Source organism: Saccharomyces eubayanus, chromosome VII, assembly GCF_001298625.1.
Source record: "Saccharomyces eubayanus strain FM1318 chromosome VII, whole genome shotgun sequence".
In the NCBI taxonomy this organism is placed as follows: Eukaryota; Fungi; Ascomycota; class Saccharomycetes; order Saccharomycetales; family Saccharomycetaceae; genus Saccharomyces; species Saccharomyces eubayanus.
In genome coordinates, this window is record NC_030982.1 from 88,844 (window position 1) to 108,780 (window position 19,937).

General features: G+C 40.4%; 9 protein-coding genes across 9 annotated transcripts; 7 read left to right on the forward strand and 2 right to left on the reverse strand.

The window, feature by feature from the left end:
• Positions 1-1,300, forward strand: CLG1 (Clg1p; the record flags this gene model as incomplete). Its single annotated transcript, XM_018364935.1, has 1 exon — positions 1-1,300. A coding segment is annotated over one exon (1,300 nt), but the record flags the coding sequence as incomplete, so codon positions are not given.
• An 876-nt stretch (positions 1,301-2,176) lies between these two features.
• Positions 2,177-3,370, reverse strand: SKI8 (SKI complex subunit WD repeat protein SKI8; the record flags this gene model as incomplete). The annotated part of the gene is made up of 1 exon (XM_018364936.1): positions 2,177-3,370. One exon carries the CDS (start codon positions 3,368-3,370, stop codon positions 2,177-2,179), a length of 1,194 nt encoding a protein of 397 aa, XP_018222036.1.
• A 213-nt stretch (positions 3,371-3,583) lies between these two features.
• On the forward strand, positions 3,584-4,510 carry VAM7 (Vam7p; the record flags this gene model as incomplete). Its single annotated transcript, XM_018364937.1, has 1 exon — positions 3,584-4,510. One exon carries the CDS (start codon positions 3,584-3,586, stop codon positions 4,508-4,510), a length of 927 nt encoding a protein of 308 aa, XP_018222037.1.
• Positions 4,511-4,645: 135 nt separating this feature from the next.
• NCS6 (Ncs6p) lies at positions 4,646-5,725 on the forward strand (the record flags this gene model as incomplete). Its single annotated transcript, XM_018364938.1, has 1 exon — positions 4,646-5,725. The coding sequence occupies one exon, from the start codon at positions 4,646-4,648 to the stop codon at positions 5,723-5,725; it is 1,080 nt and encodes a 359-aa protein (XP_018222038.1).
• Positions 5,726-5,927: 202 nt separating this feature from the next.
• Positions 5,928-6,593, forward strand: YPT32 (Rab family GTPase YPT32; the record flags this gene model as incomplete). The annotated part of the gene is made up of 1 exon (XM_018364939.1): positions 5,928-6,593. The coding sequence occupies one exon, from the start codon at positions 5,928-5,930 to the stop codon at positions 6,591-6,593; it is 666 nt and encodes a 221-aa protein (XP_018222039.1).
• Positions 6,594-8,024: 1,431 nt separating this feature from the next.
• On the forward strand, positions 8,025-9,203 carry MIG2 (Mig2p; the record flags this gene model as incomplete). The annotated part of the gene is made up of 1 exon (XM_018364940.1): positions 8,025-9,203. The coding sequence occupies one exon, from the start codon at positions 8,025-8,027 to the stop codon at positions 9,201-9,203; it is 1,179 nt and encodes a 392-aa protein (XP_018222040.1).
• A 367-nt stretch (positions 9,204-9,570) lies between these two features.
• On the forward strand, positions 9,571-10,815 carry SIP2 (Sip2p; the record flags this gene model as incomplete). Its single annotated transcript, XM_018364941.1, has 1 exon — positions 9,571-10,815. One exon carries the CDS (start codon positions 9,571-9,573, stop codon positions 10,813-10,815), a length of 1,245 nt encoding a protein of 414 aa, XP_018222041.1.
• A 413-nt stretch (positions 10,816-11,228) lies between these two features.
• SPT16 (chromatin-remodeling protein SPT16) lies at positions 11,229-14,339 on the forward strand (the record flags this gene model as incomplete). The annotated part of the gene is made up of 1 exon (XM_018364942.1): positions 11,229-14,339. One exon carries the CDS (start codon positions 11,229-11,231, stop codon positions 14,337-14,339), a length of 3,111 nt encoding a protein of 1,036 aa, XP_018222042.1.
• A 490-nt stretch (positions 14,340-14,829) lies between these two features.
• On the reverse strand, positions 14,830-19,788 carry CHC1 (clathrin heavy chain; the record flags this gene model as incomplete). The annotated part of the gene is made up of 1 exon (XM_018364943.1): positions 14,830-19,788. One exon carries the CDS (start codon positions 19,786-19,788, stop codon positions 14,830-14,832), a length of 4,959 nt encoding a protein of 1,652 aa, XP_018222043.1.
• Positions 19,789-19,937: the final 149 nt, after the last annotated feature.

The following is a 19,937-nucleotide window of genomic DNA, read 5'->3' on the forward strand; positions in this document are numbered from 1 at the left end:
CAATTCTAATGGCTATCCAATAAACTTGCCCTTTCCCAAGGGTCCGGCTGCTTCAGTTGCTATGCAACAACCAAAATATATGGGTCATGTTCCGTCTCATTCTGTTCACACTCAATTGCCATCTATGGCTTCTTTAGGTTATTTCAATCAGCCAAGCACTGCTTACTACCCTCCACCTGCACCACTTCAACAACACCAGCAACCACCAATCCTTCCTCCTCCGGGCTTAATGTATACTAGTAATAGTAACAACAACGTTATTCCTCCTCCGGTACAAATGATTCAAGACGGTCCACAACAGCTCAATCAAGTAAACGGAGGTGTCAGTGAGAACTTGGACTATGATATTTCTATAATGTCAAAATTCGTCATGGAAAATGCTTTTGTTGCCTTCAACGCGAACTATAGCACCGATGATCAGACCACTGATTTATTTTTCAAAGGTATATCCTCCGTACTTAATGCAACGAGATTGCCCTCTGCCACTATTTATTTGGCTATCGATTATCTTTTCAAATATATCAATAAGTTGACTAACGGAATTCATTCCATCGGCGGCAATTCAATTAACATCATTTACCAGAACACCATGATTGCCTTTATTTTGGCGAATAAGTTCAATGATGACAAAACTTTCACCAATTCTTCATGGTCACAAGCAACAGGAATACTGATAAATGTTATTAATGATTTTGAAAGACAATGGTTAAGGATATTTGATTGGGAATTGTATGATAATGGGTTTCTTTATTACGAATTTGTTAAGAGTTTTGAAATTTTTAAACAGAATCAATTTAAACCTACTACAACAGCTAACACTTTGCTATCACCAATTGTTAATGTCAATGGTTCAAGAAATGGAAATTTCAAATTAGAACCTTCCACGAAAAATCCACTATCTCCAGTTTCTAATTATGAAACTCCAATGTTGATGCCGAATAACATGTTTTCATCGCCCTCATATCAAAATAATCAAAGGTCCGACTTTTCCAATATGAATTCTTACTACAACTATTACAACTATAATCAACCAAGACAGAACTACTATCAACAGTTACCCAATATATATTCTTCACCTGTTGCAGAAACTCAGTTTGATTATGATTTTTACAATTTCAGTAATCAACAACAACAACAACAACAACAACAACAACAATCATTTTTACCTGCTGTTCCCCAATTGCCTCCTCCCCATGTTCACCAGGCTTACAATCATCATTTTGGTTGGAAGTCAATGGATGAACCCATGAATAATCCAAGGTTCGAAAGAAACTACTTCCCGTACTCAGCAGTGTACTAATGATTCCTTCATTTTTTTCCATATTTTTTTTTTTTTTTTTTTTTTTTTCTACCTGATATTTTATCAGAATCCCTTTGCTCTTTTTTTCACTGATTTTCTTTCTCATTCGTTACTTTCTCATTCTCTTCTAATGCGCTAAACACAACTCGAAACATGAAACAATAAAAAAAATTTCAAAATTTCAAAAAGAATTTAAAAAATCGTATTTTTCTTTTTTACAAAAATAGAAACCTGGAAAAAAAAATTGAATAAGAGAGACTATCATTACCTTTTTTTATTACTAATATATATGGACCTCTTAGGTGAGTGATCTTATAAAAAAAATAAAAAAACCCAAAAAAAAAACAATAAAAAATTAATCAATTAAACAAATTTCATGACAGAAAATAAAACCATAAAAAATATTGCAAATTAAAGGGAAGGATTAAATTTTAGTGCTTTCTTTTGAATTCGTCCTTTTTTTCACTTTCTAGTTTTCTTTGTTAGTTTTTTTAATCTCTCAACACATATATGTAAGTATTAAGTCTACTTCTTTTTCTATATTCAAGAATACATATAAAAAAATATTCTACTTTTTTTCCCTACAAGCAATTTCAAATGCCAGACCTATTGGCAAGGTGAGAATGATTCTACGAATTGTGACAGATAAAATGGTGGTCCTCTCAGGAACTTCAATAATCACCGTTCGACCTAAAACAGGACTCTCTCTCTGCACATAGTTCTTGCTTTCTAGAATGTTAAAATAGCATTATTTGTATTGTTAACAAGTTTCATTTTAGAATTTAGATACGCTGTATCAGATAAGCGATATCCACTGATGAAAAAGAATGATAGACAGTTATATGATTACAAGCAATCACGAAGATTTACCAACGATTATTTACCACCGGCTTCTCTAAACCACCTAATGCTTCTATCTAGACATACACAGCACAAGCTTTCATTCAAATCAGCTCCCATACCAGATCTCCAACCTTTTTTCATGAATTTTACGTCAAACACACCTGGTTCAGCTAAAGAATCTCCGTGCTCATCGACGGCCAAGATGTCTTCTTCAATTTCAATATCGTCGCAATGCATATTTAGAGTTGTGATTCTTTCCTTCGTTTTTATATCCCAAAATCTTAGTTTTCCATCCCATCCGGCACTACACAGAGTGTCACCAGAATCATTGAACGATAGGCTTGTCACCCAACTGGAGTGTGCAAATTCTCCGAGACTTGTCTGTGAACAATGTGTTGGGACGGATAATGAGCCAATTCTCTCACCAAATTCAGTTTCATACAAAGTTATACAACCGAATGAATTCGAATCGTGCGCAATAGCCAATAAGGATCCCTGAGGGGAAAATTGAACCGATCTAATGGAGTTAGAGTTATTGATCATAGAATGTTGTGATTCAAAATTGTACAATGGACGTAATGTAGATAATTCTGAAATTTGTACGGTTCCATTATTAAACCCTGTGGCAATTAGCCCTCGTTCAGAGATATCCACGCATGTGGCAAATTGATTTGGCGTCATCGGCGACACAATTGTACCTTGCAGTTCCAATACCGGTTTCCAGTCTGGTGACGAAGAGCCAGTTTGGTCTTCGAATGGATAAAACTTCCAAATGTAAGTGGTTCCCTTCACATCTGTAGCAATTAGTCTATGCGACAGTAGTCTATCATTTGAAGCGCACCATTTCAAAGCCCAAAAGGAGTTCTTCTTCATATCTGCACTCAACAGATCCAGTTTCTCAAATATAACTTTCTTGCTCCCATTTTCTCTTGTAATTCGATAAAAGAATAAATCGCCAGAAAATGAAGTGGTAGCGACAAGGCACATTTCGAACGCGTCCTTCTCAATGGTCTGCAAAACGTCCACGTGGTGTAGCCCAGTCTTGTGGACAAACTCAGCGTAAGATTTCTCCTTTGGGTTTTCATTATCCAATAGTTTATTATCCCATAGTTTCAAGTAACCATCACCTGAACAACTTATTGTGAAAGAATTACATGCGGTGATAGAGAAAATATCGGCTTCGTGAGCTTTTCCGGCATTGGCTGTAGCAATGAACACTTTGGACATATCGAATATGAGTTCGGTCTGTGTGATATGTGTGGTTTCGTGTCTTTAGTCTCAGCTTCTACAATACCATATAGTTTTTTCCTCTTCATGGATATATTCTTTTTTTCCGCCTAAGATTTGTATCAATTATTTAGCCAACAAACAAAAACGAACAATAGAGAAATAAATAGGGTGGATACCAATAGAGACATAGCCACCAGCAGTTTAGGCAGTATGAGCGATAAGGTAGTGATACACGTGGACGATGTGGAAGTCAAGCCCAAGTTCGTATTGTACGGAATTAGTACGCCCACAAAGCATATTTACAAAAGGTATTCCGAGTTTTGGAAACTGAAGACCCAACTAGAGAAACAAGTTGGAAGCACCATACCGTATGATTTTCCCGAGAAGCCGAGTGGGTTGGACAGGGTATGGCAAAGGAATTATGACGATCCAGCGATGATTGACGAAAGACGCATTGGGCTGGAGAGATTTCTCAATGAGTTGTATAACGATCGCTTTGATTCCCGATGGAGAAGTACAAAGACTGCGCAAGACTTCTTGCAGTTGTCGAAACCAGAAGTGTCCCAGGAAAAACCGCAGCAACAGCAAGAAGCTGAAGCGGAAGTCGGATGGGACGAGATGGTCAGAGATGTCAAGCTAGATCTAGATGAAGAGAGTGATGGGACGTCCAGCGTACGTGGGGCACTACGAGCACGCACGAAGCTGCACAGGTTGCGAGAGCGGCTGGAGCGGGACGTCCAGAGGAAATCCTTGCCAAGCACAGAGGTGACTCGCCGGGCCGCATTACTGAGGTCGTTACTCAAAGAGTGTGATAACATTGGTATGGCAAACGCCACACAGGACCGAGGCAGGCTTCTGGGAACTGCCACAGGAGAACCCACTTCAAACTTGGACGCTCGAGGAAGAACCAACGGCGATCTGCAACAAGGGCAGATGCAAATGGTACGCGAACAAGAGCAGGAATTAGTCGCACTGCATCGGATCATCCAGGCCCAACGCGGACTGGCTTTGGAGATGAATGACGAACTGCAAACGCAGAACGAGCTACTCACGGCACTTGAAGACGACGTAGACAACACAGGCAGGAGGCTACAGATGGCTAACAAGAAGGCTAGACAGTTCAATAACAGTGCTTGAAAAAAACTGTGGCCGGGTCACGGCCCCCAAGGGCTTATTTTGCACTAAAATACGTAAAAAATAAAAAATTGAAAATGGAAAATTGAATATTTCAGCGATGAGTTGTGGTAGCAAGAGCATAGCAAAGGAAGTGTAATGTCGTTTACTGCTCCTTCGGATCCCGTGAATAAGCCTGTAAAGGTGAAGATATCGCAGCTGTGCGAACTGTGTCATTCAAGAAAGGCTTTTATCAGAAGGCCCAAGAATCTGTCCAAACTTTGTAAGCAATGTTTCTGCTTGGTGTTCGAAACGGAAATCCATAACACCATTATGGCGAACAACTTGTTCCAAAGGGGCGAACGCATAGCTGTGGGGGCCTCGGGAGGTAAGGACTCCACGGTGTTAGCACACATGCTGAAGCTACTGAACGACCGATACGATTATGGCATTGAGATTGTACTGTTGAGTATCGACGAAGGGATCGTTGGATACAGGGACGACTCGTTGGCCACAGTGAAGAGGAACCAACAGCAGTACGGGCTCCCCCTGGAGATATTCTCCTTTAAGGACCTCTACGACTGGACGATGGACGAGATTGTATCCGTTGCGGGGATAAGAAACAGTTGCACATACTGCGGTGTTTTTAGAAGGCAATCGTTGGATCGAGGTGCTGCGAAGTTGGGAATATCACACGTCGTCACGGGCCACAATGCGGACGATATGGCCGAGACCGTATTGATGAATATCTTACGTGGTGATGTGGCAAGACTCGAGAAATCCACGGCGATCATCACGCAAAGTAGCGGGTCGCCCATCAAGAGATCGAAACCGTTTAAATATTCTTACCAGAAGGAGATCGTTCTTTACGCGCATTACATGAAACTAGATTACTTCTCCACCGAGTGTACATACGCACCAGAGGCCTTTAGGGGCACTGCGAGAGAATACATGAAGAACTTGGAGGCAATCAGACCCAGCTGCATCGTGGATATCATCCAAAGTGGCGAGAACCTTGCCTTGAAGACCAAGAAGTCCAACGCAAAGAAGAAAGTCGTGAAGTTTGTCGACGGCAACAGATGCACCAAATGTGGATATCTGTCATCGAACAGCGTCTGCAAAGCATGCATGCTGCTTGAAGGTCTGGAGAAAAGCAGAGCGCAAGTGGCCATCGAAAACGACACTTCTGCTGACGGGGCTGCCAGGAACTTGAGAGCGCTGGAGAAGCTCAGCTTTTGATATGGCTATAATATAAAGGAATTCAATGCTATATATTAAAATATTATATAATATAATATAGTACGGCGCGCTCTCCATAAGAGCGCGCAACACAATAAACAGAAACAATCCAATCGGCAATAAAGTGGGTATTTCAAGGCAGACGTTAGGAGAAGAGGACAGCGTGTGACCAAGAACGGACCAAGTATACTCTTTTCCAAGGATGAGCAACGAAGACTACGGGTACGATTACGATTACTTGTTTAAGATAGTTCTTATTGGGGACTCCGGCGTGGGGAAATCGAATCTATTATCGAGATTCACCACCGATGAATTTAACATCGAGTCCAAATCTACGATTGGTGTGGAGTTCGCCACAAGAACCATCGAAGTCGAGAACAAGAAGATAAAGGCGCAGATCTGGGACACTGCAGGGCAGGAACGGTACAGGGCCATCACCTCTGCGTACTACCGTGGTGCCGTGGGCGCCCTTATAGTGTATGATATAAGCAAATCGAGTTCGTACGAGAATTGCAACCATTGGCTTACTGAACTAAGAGAGAACGCAGACGATAACGTTGCTGTCGGGTTGATAGGGAACAAATCGGATCTGGCCCATCTAAGAGCAGTGCCCACCGATGAAGCGAGGAATTTCGCCATGGAAAACCAGATGCTATTTACTGAGACAAGTGCTTTGAATAGCGATAATGTAGATAAGGCGTTTAGAGAACTGATCGTGGCCATTTTCCAAATGGTCAGCAAACACCAAGTGGACTTAAATGGATCTGGCAGCACCGCAGGCGCCAATGGTGGTCCCAAGGGCCCCACCATCAGTTTAACGCCGGCGCCAAATGAGAAGAAGAAGAAGAAATCCAACAACTGTTGTTAACTATTCGTGCCCTACAAACGCCGAATCGCTTCATGCATATTCTGCCTACATATAACCCATTAATAGTGTTTTTATAAATATAATACTAATATATATACTTTTTCAAGTTAGTTTTTGTTGTCAAGCCCTTTCGCAAGAATCTTGTGTAGTTCTTCTTATGAAAACGAATACGTGTGCTTTTGGAACCTCCACCCACGCTTAGCGCGATCCGAAGATAAGAATATGAATTTTTTTCTGCCTTCATTTCCTACTAGTGCACAGGCTCAAACTATACACACACACGTGTATACTTCTTCCACGGACAATACTTGACACTCTAAACACAGCCCGGATTATCTTCTGTTTGCCTATCACATGTACCTGCGCGGGTGAGTTCTGCTAGCATTTGGCTATGGTGGAAGTTTTTCCGAAATTGCGGGTTTTGCAGGTTTTTCCGAAACGAGGGGGAAGCGAAGGCCGCGGAAACAAACTGTTTACGTACCACAGGATGAACATATTTCTTGTCGGACCGCAAATGACCGTTTTTCTTTTCTTCGAAATTAGCCCATTCATTCACTTTCAGTATTGTTATTTCTCCAGTTACTCTATAGCGTGTTTTGAGGTACGGCCTCGCTCGATACGGTAATTACCATCTTCGGTTCCTAGAATGAAAACAAGAAAAAAAGTAAAACAGTCATCCTGCGCCTTCGCCCTTCTCCTTTCCCCCACTTTCAAAAATCAGGAAAGCCTAATATAGTTTATTGATGTCGCGGCCGGACCTTGGAGCTGCCTATCAGGCGCACTCGGTAACGAGATATCGTAATAGTAATCACGCCGTAAAGTATCTAAGTGTATAGTATAGAAACGCGACGACAGAGGATACCCTTTGCCGAGCGGATTTGCAAGCGACCTTTACGCTCACGGAAGGTCCAATAAGCTGTGGCGAGGTAGAGGTAGAGGTATAGCCTTGCCTTTCCTCCCCTACCTTCCCCTGCCTTCCCCCTGCGGAGCCAGTTCTTACCCAACTATTTCCTGTCTCATTGACGTTAACGTATAAAGAATTCCTTAATGGTTGATAGGCTCGTACGAAAAGAAAAAAGCCGGGATAAGAAACCCCGCCTCCGCCTTTTTTGCACTTCCGAAAATTTATCCGACCAAGACGTCCGCGGAGCACCCGCAAAAGTGCGGTGTGCAACTCTAAATTATATGCCGCTCAGAAAAATCGCGTACGAGGGACTTGACAAATGATCCGTTGGAGGAGGTTTTTCCGAGATTCTTTTCGAGCAAAAACTGCCTCTGGTATATAAGCGATTGAGAAACTCGTGTTTTTTTAATGTAATATATCTAAATTCAGTCGCTTAGGTTGAGCGTTTATATTTTTGTATGTTGAGGGTTTTATCTTGAACCAAGATCGCTGACCTCGAAACACAGAAACTAAAAATTAACGAAGAAATGCCCAAAAAGCAAACGAGCTTCCCAGTAGACAACGAAAACAGACCATTCAGATGTGATACCTGCAATCGCGGGTTCCATCGGTTGGAACATAAAAAGAGACACTTGAGGACGCACACGGGTGAAAAGCCTCACCACTGTGGATTTCCTGGTTGTGGGAAAAGCTTTAGTAGAAGCGACGAACTGAAAAGACACATGAGAACGCACACAGGACAATCTCAAAGAAGGATGAAGAAATCCGGCATACAGAAGCAAGAGTACTTGACTGTGGGCGGGATCCCTACCATTGCATCAGGAATGATGATTCATCAGCCCATACCGCAAGTCTTGCCGGCAAACATGGCTATCAACGTGCAAACCGTCGGTGGCGGCAACATCATCCATGCTACCAACGCAGTGCACCCCATGATGATACCGATCATGACCCAGCCGGCCCCCATGCATGCCTCCGCTGCTTCTTTCCATCCCGCATCCTCTCCAATGCCCATCCCCACGTACACTCCAATTCCATCGCAATCATTCACTTCCTTCCAGAGCTCGCTAGGGTCCATACAATCCAGCAGCGACGTTTCATCGATCTTTTCCAACATGAATGCTCGTGTAAACACTCCTCGCTCAGTGCCAAATTCTCCAAATGACGGCTACTTGCAACAACAACAACAACAACAACAACAACAACAACAACATGCTCAATACCAATACCAGCAACAATCCGCCAGCCCTTCCGTTGCTAAGCAGCAGAAGACTTTCGCAAGTTCTCTTGCCACTGCATTATCCACCCTTCAAAGAAAAACTCCAGTGCGTACCGCCACGCCCACAATAGAGTCACCATCTTCACCAAGTGACTCCAGTCATACTTCCGCATCCAGCAGCGCCCTCTCCTTACCTTTCAGCAATGCTCCTTCTCAACTCACCATGGCCAAGGAGCTAGAGTCCGTGTACCTAGATTCCAACAGATACACCACCAAAACCAGAAGAGAAAGAGCCAAATTCGAAATTCCAGAAGAGCAAGAAGAGGATACGAACAGCAGCAGCAGCAGCAGCAGCAGCAGCAGCAACGGTGAGAAGGAATCCCTAGGCCATAAGTCCGGTAAGAACAGAAACAAATTATCCGGAGTACAATTACCTCCTGTCCGCAACCTGTTGAAACAAATCGATGTCTTCAACGGTCCTAAGTGAGTTTAGCAGCCTTTCCCAAACATCATTCTTCTCATTAACGAAATGTCATGAAAAAACAAACCTAGCATCCACGCGCACCCAAAATAGATAGATTTAGATAGATGTACTTGCATGTCACGAATCAGCATCGTCACGAATAGTCATATATAACTTAAAAATATAAATATAACACATCTACCTTCAAGATTTGGGCCGGCTTTTATCTTTTGTCTCGCTCCTTTGGACCGAGTTGCGATTTACATTGCGTTCCCGGATTGTCAAAAACATCTGGGGAAAGGATAAATAAATACACAACCCTTCTTGGGGAAAGAAATAGTTATTTGGCAACCCACCGTTTGCCAAGGGTAGTAAGAGTGGCGAAGTTCCTATGGGCATTACAGTAAGTCATCTCGCTCACCAAAACCAAGGGACCGGAAAGAATTATACTCGTACTATGACAGGAACAACAGAAAATATCAGGGACGTTCATATCGATGAACCGCAAAACATGGACGCAGTGAGTAAGAAAGTTACCGAATTGAGCTTAAGTGGCTCCTCCGGTTTAAATGACAGAGAGCTGCCTTCAAGCGAAGGGCCTCTAACAAAGAGGAAGTCAACGCTGTTGTTGCGGGAAGAGGACGAACCTGAAATGCCGGAGTTGACTGTGGTGGAAACCGCTTTGGATTCCAATTCTGTTTCTTCCTCTAGCAGTGATGATGACGACGAGGAATCCCCCACTGGCGCTGCAGAGCCTCAACAAGATGCTAACGTTAATGATAACGCACCCACCCCTTCTTCCCCGACGCAGACACGGCAGCAAAAGCGTAGCAAGAACAGAAGGGAAAGCGAGAGCGGAATAAAGAGCTCGTTAATGGTACCTGTGGAAATCAAGTGGCAGCAAGGTGGCTCGAAAGTTTACGTGACAGGTTCATTCACTAAATGGAGGAAGATGATCGGTTTGCTGCCTGACTCTGATAGGAGCGGGTCGTTCCATGTTAAACTAAGACTACTTCCAGGCACCCACAGGTTTAGATTTGTAGTGGACAATGAGATTAGAGTCAGCGATTTCTTGCCTACTGCCACTGACCAAATGGGTAATTTTGTCAATTACATCGAGGTCACACATCCACAGAAGGAAGCCATAGACGGGACAAATATATCCAAAAAGGCGTATTCCATGAAACCGCCCACTAGCGATCGGTCCTCAATTGCACTCCAAATTGGCAAGGACCCCGACGATTTCGGTGACGGGTATACAAGATTCCATGAAGATCTTTCCCCCAAACCTTCTGTCGAGTACACAACGGACATTCCCGCTGTGTTCACTGACCCATCCGTTATGGAGCGGTACTACTACACTTTGGACCGAGAGAAAAACAAGAATGACACTTCATGGCTGACGCCGCCCCAATTACCTCCTCAGTTGGAGAACGTCATCCTGAATAAATACTGTACAACACAGGACCAAGTCAACGAAAACAACTCAGGTGCTCTGCCCATTCCAAACCATGTGGTGCTCAACCACTTGATCACAAGCAGCATCAAACATAACACCCTTTGTGTATCATCCATTGTTCGGTACAAACAGAAATACGTCACACAGATTCTCTACACCCCCATAGAGTCCTCATGAACCTCAAACTTGAACGTATGAAGTATTTTCTCTTGTAAATATATTTAGTATTGACGAGTGGCAGCGCCGACGTTCAAACAGAGGGCTAAACATTTATTGCTGAGGCAAACATAATTATAATTATAGTAATAGTATTCGTAATTATTATTGCGTATAATTGTCACGGAACACGGATCAACTACCCGGAAGTCGCGTGACTTGGTTTTTTTCTCAAAAATATATGGAATTCGCCAGTTTTATTAAATTTGAAAAATTATTGAAATCTTTATAGTGGTAAAAGTACGAATAAGAACACTGAAGACAAACGGAATCGGAAGGTTTGTAAAATACAATTGTCTGAGACTCACTGTTTTTTCTTTTGCTCTTTTGTACTTATTATTCTTTCTGGAACAGTTTCTTAGACCTAATTTAATATGGAAGAATTGAATATTAATTTTGCAGTGTTTAAGAATAGGATTGAATCATTGTACTCCAAGTATGGCGAGTTTGAAGGATCTCCGAACTCTTTATTGTTTGTCCTGGGCTCCTCCAATGCTGAAAATCCGTATCAAAAGACCACTATATTGCATAATTGGTTACTGAGTTACGAATTTCCCGCTACTTTAATTGCACTGGTGCCTGGAAAGATTATTATTATCACTAGTTCTGCTAAGGCCAAGCATCTACAGAAATCCGTCGACTTATTTAAGGACTCTGAGAGTAAGATCTCTTTGGAATTATGGCAGAGAAACAACAAAGAGCCAGAACACAATAAGAAGTTGTTTGACGATGTTATCGACTTAATCAAGAGTGCTGGTAAAATCGTTGGTACCCCTGAAAAGGACTCTTACCAAGGTAAATTCATGACTGAATGGAACCCAGCATGGGAAGCGGCTGTGAAGGAAAATGAATTCAAAATCGTCGATGTCTCCTTAGGTCTCTCCAAAGTTTGGGAAGCCAAAGATGCTAACGAGCAAGCGTTCTTGTCTGTTTCGAGTAAAGGTTCTGATAAATTTATGGATTTACTATCGAACGAAATGGTTCGTGCCGTTGATGAAGAATTGAAGATTACCAATGCCAAACTATCAGACAAAATCGAAAATAAAATCGATGATGTCAAGTTCCTAAAACAGTTAAGTCCCGATTTAAGTGCACTATGTCCATCTAGTCACAAATTCAACTTCGATTTATTAGATTGGACATATTCTCCAATTATCCAATCAGGGAAAAAATTCGATCTCAGAGTTTCGGCACGTTCCACCAATGACCAGTTATACGGTAATGGTTGTATTTTGGCGTCGTGTGGTATCCGTTATAATAATTACTGTTCAAACATTACTAGGACTTTTCTGATCGATCCATCCGAAGAAATGGCTAGCAACTACGATTTCCTACTAACTTTACAAAATGAGATTGTAACCAATATATTAAAAGTTGGTCGTACACCAAAGGAAATTTATGAGTCAGCAATAGAATATATTGAAAAATCCAAACCCGACTTAGTATCTAATTTCACTAAAAACATCGGCTCACTGATTGGTCTTGAATTCAGGGACTCAAACTTCATACTGAACGTAAAGAACGACTACCGTAAGGTTCAACCCGGTGATTGCTTTAATATTTCATTTGGTTTTAACAATTTGAAAGATTCTCAAAGTGGCAACAGCTATGCTTTACAATTGGCCGATACAGTCCAGATCCCGCTTGAAGATACAGAGTCTCCACGTTTCCTAACAAATTACACCAAAGCCAAATCTCAAATATCCTTTTATTTCAATAATGAGGAAGAAGATAGCAGTAGTAAAAAGAAGTCTTCATCTAGCACTAAGGTTCCGAGTAAGCCTGATAGAAACTCTAAAATTTTGAGAACAAAATTACGTGGTGAGGCTCGTGGCGGTGCTGAAGACGCTCAAAAGGAACAAATTCGTAAGGAAAATCAAAAAAAGCTGCACGAAAAATTGGAGAAGAATGGGTTACTGAGATTCAGTGCTGCCGATGCCAATGGTCCGGATAGTGAGCCTCGTCAATATTTTAAAAAGTACGAATCCTATGTTCGGGATTCCCAGTTGCCAACTAATATTCGTGATCTAAGAATCCATGTTGATTGGAAAAGCCAAACAATTATTCTACCCATCTATGGTAGACCAGTCCCCTTCCATATCAACTCATACAAAAACGGTTCCAAAAATGAAGAAGGTGAGTATACCTATTTACGTCTTAACTTTAATTCACCAGGTTCTTCCGGTGGTATTTCCAAGAAAGTTGAAGAGTTACCATACGAAGAATCGGCGGATAACCAATTTGTTCGTTCGATCACATTGAGGTCTAAAGACGGTGACCGTATGAGTGAAACCTTCAAACAAATTGCTGATTTAAAGAAAGAAGCTACAAAGAGAGAGCAAGAACGTAAAGCCTTGGCTGATGTTATTCAACAGGATAAACTGATTGAGAATAAAACGGGAAGAACAAAAAGACTGGATCAAATTTTTGTTAGACCTAACCCTGACACAAAACGTGTCCCTAGTACAGTCTTTATCCATGAAAACGGTATTAGATTCCAATCCCCATTAAGAACAGATAGTAGAATAGATATATTATTCTCAAACATCAAAAATTTAATATTTCAATCTTGTAAGGGTGAATTGATTGTTGTCATTCATATCCACTTGAAGAATCCAATTTTGATGGGTAAGAAGAAAATCCAAGATGTTCAATTTTACCGTGAAGCTTCCGATATGTCTGTTGATGAAACTGGAGGTGGGAGAAGAGGCCAGTCTAGGTTCAGAAGATATGGTGATGAGGATGAACTAGAACAAGAGCAAGAAGAAAGAAGAAAACGCGCTGCGCTGGATAAAGAATTTAAGTATTTTGCAGATGCAATCGCAGAAGCATCAAAAGGTTTACTAACTGTGGAGAATACATTTAGAGATTTGGGTTTCCAAGGTGTTCCAAATAGATCAGCAGTTTTCTGTATGCCGACTACAGATTGTCTGGTTCAATTGATTGAACCTCCATTTTTGGTGGTTAACCTCGAAGAGATTGAAATCTGTATTTTAGAAAGAGTTCAATTTGGCTTAAAGAACTTCGATATGGTTTTCGTCTATAAAGATTTCAATAAATCTGTTACACATATCAACACAGTTCCAATCGAATCTCTAGATTTCTTGAAGCAATGGTTGACAGACATGGATATTCCATACACAGTCTCTACAATCAATTTGAACTGGGCTACGATTATGAAATCATTACAAGATGATCCACACCAGTTTTTCTTGGACGGTGGTTGGAACTTTCTGGCTACTGGTTCAGACGATGAAGCTTCTGATGAAAGTGAAGAAGAAATCAGTGAATACGAAGCTTCTGAAGAGGAAGTGAGTGATGAAAGTGCTTTCTCTGAGGAAGAGGAAGGTTCTGAAGTAGACGACGATATTAGCGGAGGGGAAAGCGAGGACTATAGTGGTGATGAAAGTGAAGAAGGCGAAGACTGGGATGAACTAGAAAAAAGGGCGGCCAGAGCTGACCGGGGTGCAAACTTTAGAGATTAAGACTTTACTACGTTCATTCGTTTGCAACAGAACGAATAATTAGATAACATCCCCCTTATGTATTTGCAAAAAAAAATTAATAATGTGTAGAAATAGTGGTTATCAACTTTTACGAATGATGCAAATGGACTAAGAACGTTCAAATGAAAATCAAATGGCTAGAGAGAGTCTTACGTAATAAAGGGTTCTTTATTAAAGTTAAACATAAGTTGATAAAAATATATATATATAGGTTAAAATATTGAATTATAACTATTTTGTTTTTCTATTTTTATTTTTTCCTGTAATCTACAAATTTTGAAGTTAAGAATCGGTTATTGATAACGTTAAGACAAATTGAATTTATGACGACTTTTACTTTTATCATTTCGAAATCCCCTCAGATACTCGAAATTTTTAGAAATAAAAAACATGATAATAAAAAGATATTGTAGTAATAGAAACGAAACACAATACTGCAGTAATGATCCAGTTATTCTCTTCAAAATTCTTAAAATCCTGTGGGTTGTAAATTCATTGCACTGTTCATCAACATCAAAGGTTGGCCATCTCTTTGTTCTTCGTCAGAACCTGACTTATCAATCAATTCCTGAAGCTTTCTAATAGAATCACTTTGTTCTTTCTTTACAGATATTTCGTATGGTTTAATGTAGTCTTCCAACGAATTCATCCATGATATTTCCAAGACAAATTCGAATCTCACCAAGTTGTACGCAGCATACAGCAATGCAACAAAAGCTTCTTTGTTACCAGTTTCGACAAAATAGGTAATCAGGTCTTCTACTACCTTTGAATCTTGCGAAATAGCGGCTGTTTCAATAGCGTCTTTCCACAGCTTTTCATCTTTCAATATTGACAAACTCTTTGCCCATTTCTTGTTTCTCCGATATAATAAAGCGGCAATTTTCTTGAAAAATATTAACTTGTGAGATTCTAGACGGGATGCTAAACCCAATTGGTCGAATTTGTCGTATGAATCGACAGCATCTTGTAAAGCTCTGTAATCTTCTTCTTCGATCATCAAATCATGGTAGGCTTGATTGACAACAGAGTTGTTCTTTGGTAAAACATTGATTAAAAATGGTTTAATTAAAGGCAAGTTGTCGGATTTGGAAAAAATCTTTACAGTTCTTGGAATATCCAACCTTGGAGTCAATGAACTCAGAAGATCGACCAGTAACGATGGATGAAATTTGACATAGAAATTGATGGCTTTGTAGTAAATTTCTAAGTTAGAAACCTTAACAATGACTTCCTTGAAGTAAGCATGATCTAATTCCTTACCAGACTTTTCAATCAGAGTTAAAGCAGCATTGTCCCACTCATCGTAGTGAGCATACAAAAAGACTAATTCTGACCATTGATGGGCTTGTTCGACTGCCCTTATGACCTTTGGAATATTAATTCTGGACCAAAATAGTTTCAAGTGTTCGAAGGACTTGTCTGGTTCGTATTTAGAATACAAAATGGCAAGTTCGGTAAACATACCCATATGGGCTCTTTCTAAACCCAAACCGGCTTCGAATAATGAAATCAGTTCCTCGAAGTAACCGTTTGACTCGTATCTGTCTACTAATTCGTCTAATTCTTCAGCATGAACAATCAAGTTCAACCCACAAATTTGGGCCAATTTAAACTCTTTCTTTTCAATACAAGCGTCGTTAACAAGCTTCCAAACTTTGATGTTCGAAGCCTTTCTAGCAGTGTCCACGGCAGCTTGATAATCGTTTAAGTAAACTAAAGTGGAAGCAAGTTTGGAGTAATTGGAAACTGCAGAATAACATAATCTGGCTGCTTTATATTCCTTGTTTTCGAATAGCTTATCACCAACTTGATTCAAGTTTGCGACATTGGAGCCAGATAACAAATTCTCAATTTCATGAATCTTGTTCAGTTCAGCGTAAGCCAGAATTAAAGCACCGTCAATTTTTGGCTCTTTTAAAGTTTTTCTAGCCATTAATAAGTATGGGATCAACTCTTCGTGCTTGTCAGCTTGTTCAGCGATGTCAATAACATTCTCATAATTAGATGGATCTTCTGCTTTAATGTATGAGTCAATAGAATCTGGAATTCTCAATCCATCCAATTGGGCAGTACCGATTTGAGACCATAATTCAGGCGTATTGATCTTGTCAGCATAAGCTGCAGCTCTGTCTAAAGACATGATATCCTCGACCAAAACTTTCAAAGCTTTGCCATACATTTCATGTTTGTCATAAATTTCAAAGGCCTCTTCTTTAAGATCATGCTCGATACACAATGGTGCAATTTCGTCAGCATCGTAATTTTCTAGCTTTTCAATATAACTTGAAACCTTGGTTGGTTCATATTTAATAGCAGACAACAATAATAGGCCTTGTAAAGCTACATTGTCGTTAAAAGGAGAAGGTTCCAAGATAATTTTTTCCAATAATTCAATTAGTTCTAATTTCAAACCATTGGTCATGAACGCTTGAACAGTCAAAGAAACAGGTTCAGGGTCAGTCAATTCTGGAATACCGACAGAGATGACTGAATCAATCAACTGTCTTTTGTGGATATTCTCTGGATCCAAGACCTTGTTCCACAACTCTGGGTCAGAACGTTCCAACAAGTATCTTGCTTGGTATTTGTACATACTATTTTCATTTGTAATTCTAACCAAGTCGTCATCGTTTTGTCCTTTTTCATATGCGATGTAAGCAAGGTATGGATCTCTCTTTTCACAGTAGCGGCCAACATCTAAAGTATCATATTGATCATTCTCCTTCAAAAACTTTTCAGGTGAGTTGTTAGAATCGATATAAATTTTAGCCAATGCATTGTAGACAGCTTGGTCTTGGACACCTTGACTTAAACTTTGCTCTAGGAAAGGTAGCAAGATTTTCAATCTGTTTCTTTTTTCAACTTCAGTAGTCAACTCATTAATAGGTACTTGACCTAAAACAGATTGTAGTAAACTTTGAATAAACTTTTCGTCACAATCCATATCTAATAATGCACCAACAACTTGGGCAGTCTTGGAAGGGTTGACTTGCTGAACATAAGTTTCGATGAACTTCAAATTTTGGGATTTGTACAAGTATAAAATCATTTCATGAACAAAATCAAAACGGTCGCAAACAATGACCAAAGGTAATTGGTCCTCCAAGTTAGCATCCTTTAGGAAATTTTTGACTCTTTCTGGATCGTAAACGTTGTTATCCTTAACAATTCTTTCAATTTCTCTGTATTGCTTCATCTTAGAAGCGGCCTCGATGTACTTGTAAACAACATCTTTATCTTCGGTTAAGTTCACCAAAGAGGCTAAGTAATAGTACAAACCTTCAGTAGCGTTGTAGTCTTCGAATAACTTAATTAAAATGGAAGGACCAATCAAGTCGGAGAATTTGGTGGCTACTTGAACAACAATTTGAATATTAGCTTGGATATTGTTATCCATTAAAGCTTTCAGGCACGCCAGAGATTGCTCGACGTTCAATTTACCGAAATAAGCAACCAGCCAGTCAACAGGCAAGGCACTGGTGTTAACAACACATCTTTTGATATCTTTAATATCTGTGTAGTTTTCCAAAGCTCTCTGGTATAGCCCTGCTTTTTCTGATAATGACGCAATAGTTGGTTTATCATAATGAGAAAAGATGTTGTTACCCAAGATGGCATCAGCAACTTGAGGAGCGTGTAGTAGATTAACTTCAAGAACACGAGTTTGCAAGTGGCCTTGATCTGGGGTATCGCTTTTTAGAGCGTCCAATAGTAGAGAAGTACCTTGTTGGATGTGGTTTTGAGAAAAGAATAAATCAGCAATTTTTTCGATGTCGATTTGAGAAGCAGTTTCTGGATTTTGCAATAAGGATACGGCAAATTCGGAGGCTCTATCTGGTGAGGATCTGATTAAAGAGGATATCAAAACCAAAAAGTTTGGTTGAAAGCTAACCTTCTGACAGTAAGGAATAATTTTTTCAAATTGTTGCAATTCTGCCAAACAAGAAATAACTTTTGCGTGAGCACTTGCCCTTAAGTAACAAGCTAGTGACAAAGTGGTGTCGAAAGGTTTGACAATGTCACCCAATTCCTCGGAACATTCTAATTTATCTTCCTTTAACCATTTCTCAAACAGCTGTTTTCTATCTTGCTGTAGAACTGGTCTAGCCAATTCGATGGTTTCTTCTTTATTCAGTTTACCTTTGTCCAACAATGTGGAGAAATACAAAAGAATAGGAGAAATGGCACCTGGGGCGGCTTGAATGTTTTTCAATCTGTTGATAGTACTTTGGTTTCTTAAAGAAGTGGAAGAAGCTGCGATTTTGGCTGCATTTTGGTAGTCATTTTGTGATAATAACGATTCGAATTGCTTTTGGAATAAATCATCAGCGCCTGGCAAACCACCTCTTGTAGCGACAGTTAAAGCTAGTGATACGTTGGACAACTTGTTCAAGATGTACGGAACGACTTGAGAAGTGGAAATTTCGACCGCCAAGACTTGACCCTTCTTGTTAATGCATGCAATACCATTTTGGTGGTTATAAGAAGTGGCAGTGAACACAGATTCAGCAGTAATTCTATTAACAAATAGATTTGTGCCTGTTTCCAATTCGTACAGATGGATGAAACCGTATTTGGTTAACAGGTAGATTATGCCGTATTTTTCAGAAACTTGAACAGCAATGGGGAAATCGTTTGTTGCATCTGGGGGGAAGAAAATATCGGTGGTCTTCTTCTGGTATTGAGATGGCAAAGAAGCATCATGGTCGATCTCGATGATTCTCAATTCGCCAGTTCCTGTGGTGGCGTTTCTGTTACCGGTGACAAAAACTTGTACTGGGGTCGAGCCATTACCCTCTAACAATATGTTGGTGAAGATGGCAACGTGACCATCAATGGCTTGCGAGATGTTACGTTGCTTGGAGAATAATTGGATTCTACCAGCAATGCGACCATTTTCTTGTAAGATACCGACAACGGCAAACCAATCAAGGTTCTTGTTTGCCACGAAATTGATAATCTGGGTGTTGTTCAAGTTGGCGTGTCTTGTAGTGAGCAATTGAGGCTTGGCGTTCACATTACCATCAAAGACATTGGAAGTAAGTATGGATCTTGCGGTGACAAAACCCAAAGTGGTCTCGCTCAACCATCTCCAAAAAATGACCGGCTCGTCTAGAGTAAAAGATTTCAGCTTGCTCTTGGTCTCCAGATTGAATATTTGTACGATGGTGCCATTGGCTCTAACGGAAATAACCATTTGAGAAGGATGCATAATAGCGGAATCACCACCCATATTTTTCCTTGTCACTTCATTGCCCTTGGTCAAATCTACGATTGCGACCGAGTTAGCACCGTCCTTCGTTTCTCTGACGGTGACGAAATGGTCACTCTCGAAAGTCGTTGATCTGAAGTCTAGAAATTGAGGGGAAATTCCTAGAGACGTCAGATCGACCAATTCAGTAAATTCAATGGGTAGGTCACTCATTGGTTAAAACTCTCGTGATAAAGTATTTTTTATAGTTATTGATTTTTCTTTCTCAACTCTGATCGGGATCTTTGAGTCTTGACTGAATTACCTTGTACACCTAATCAATATCTCCTTATTTCTAGAGGTTCTTTCAGTTCCACTTTTCG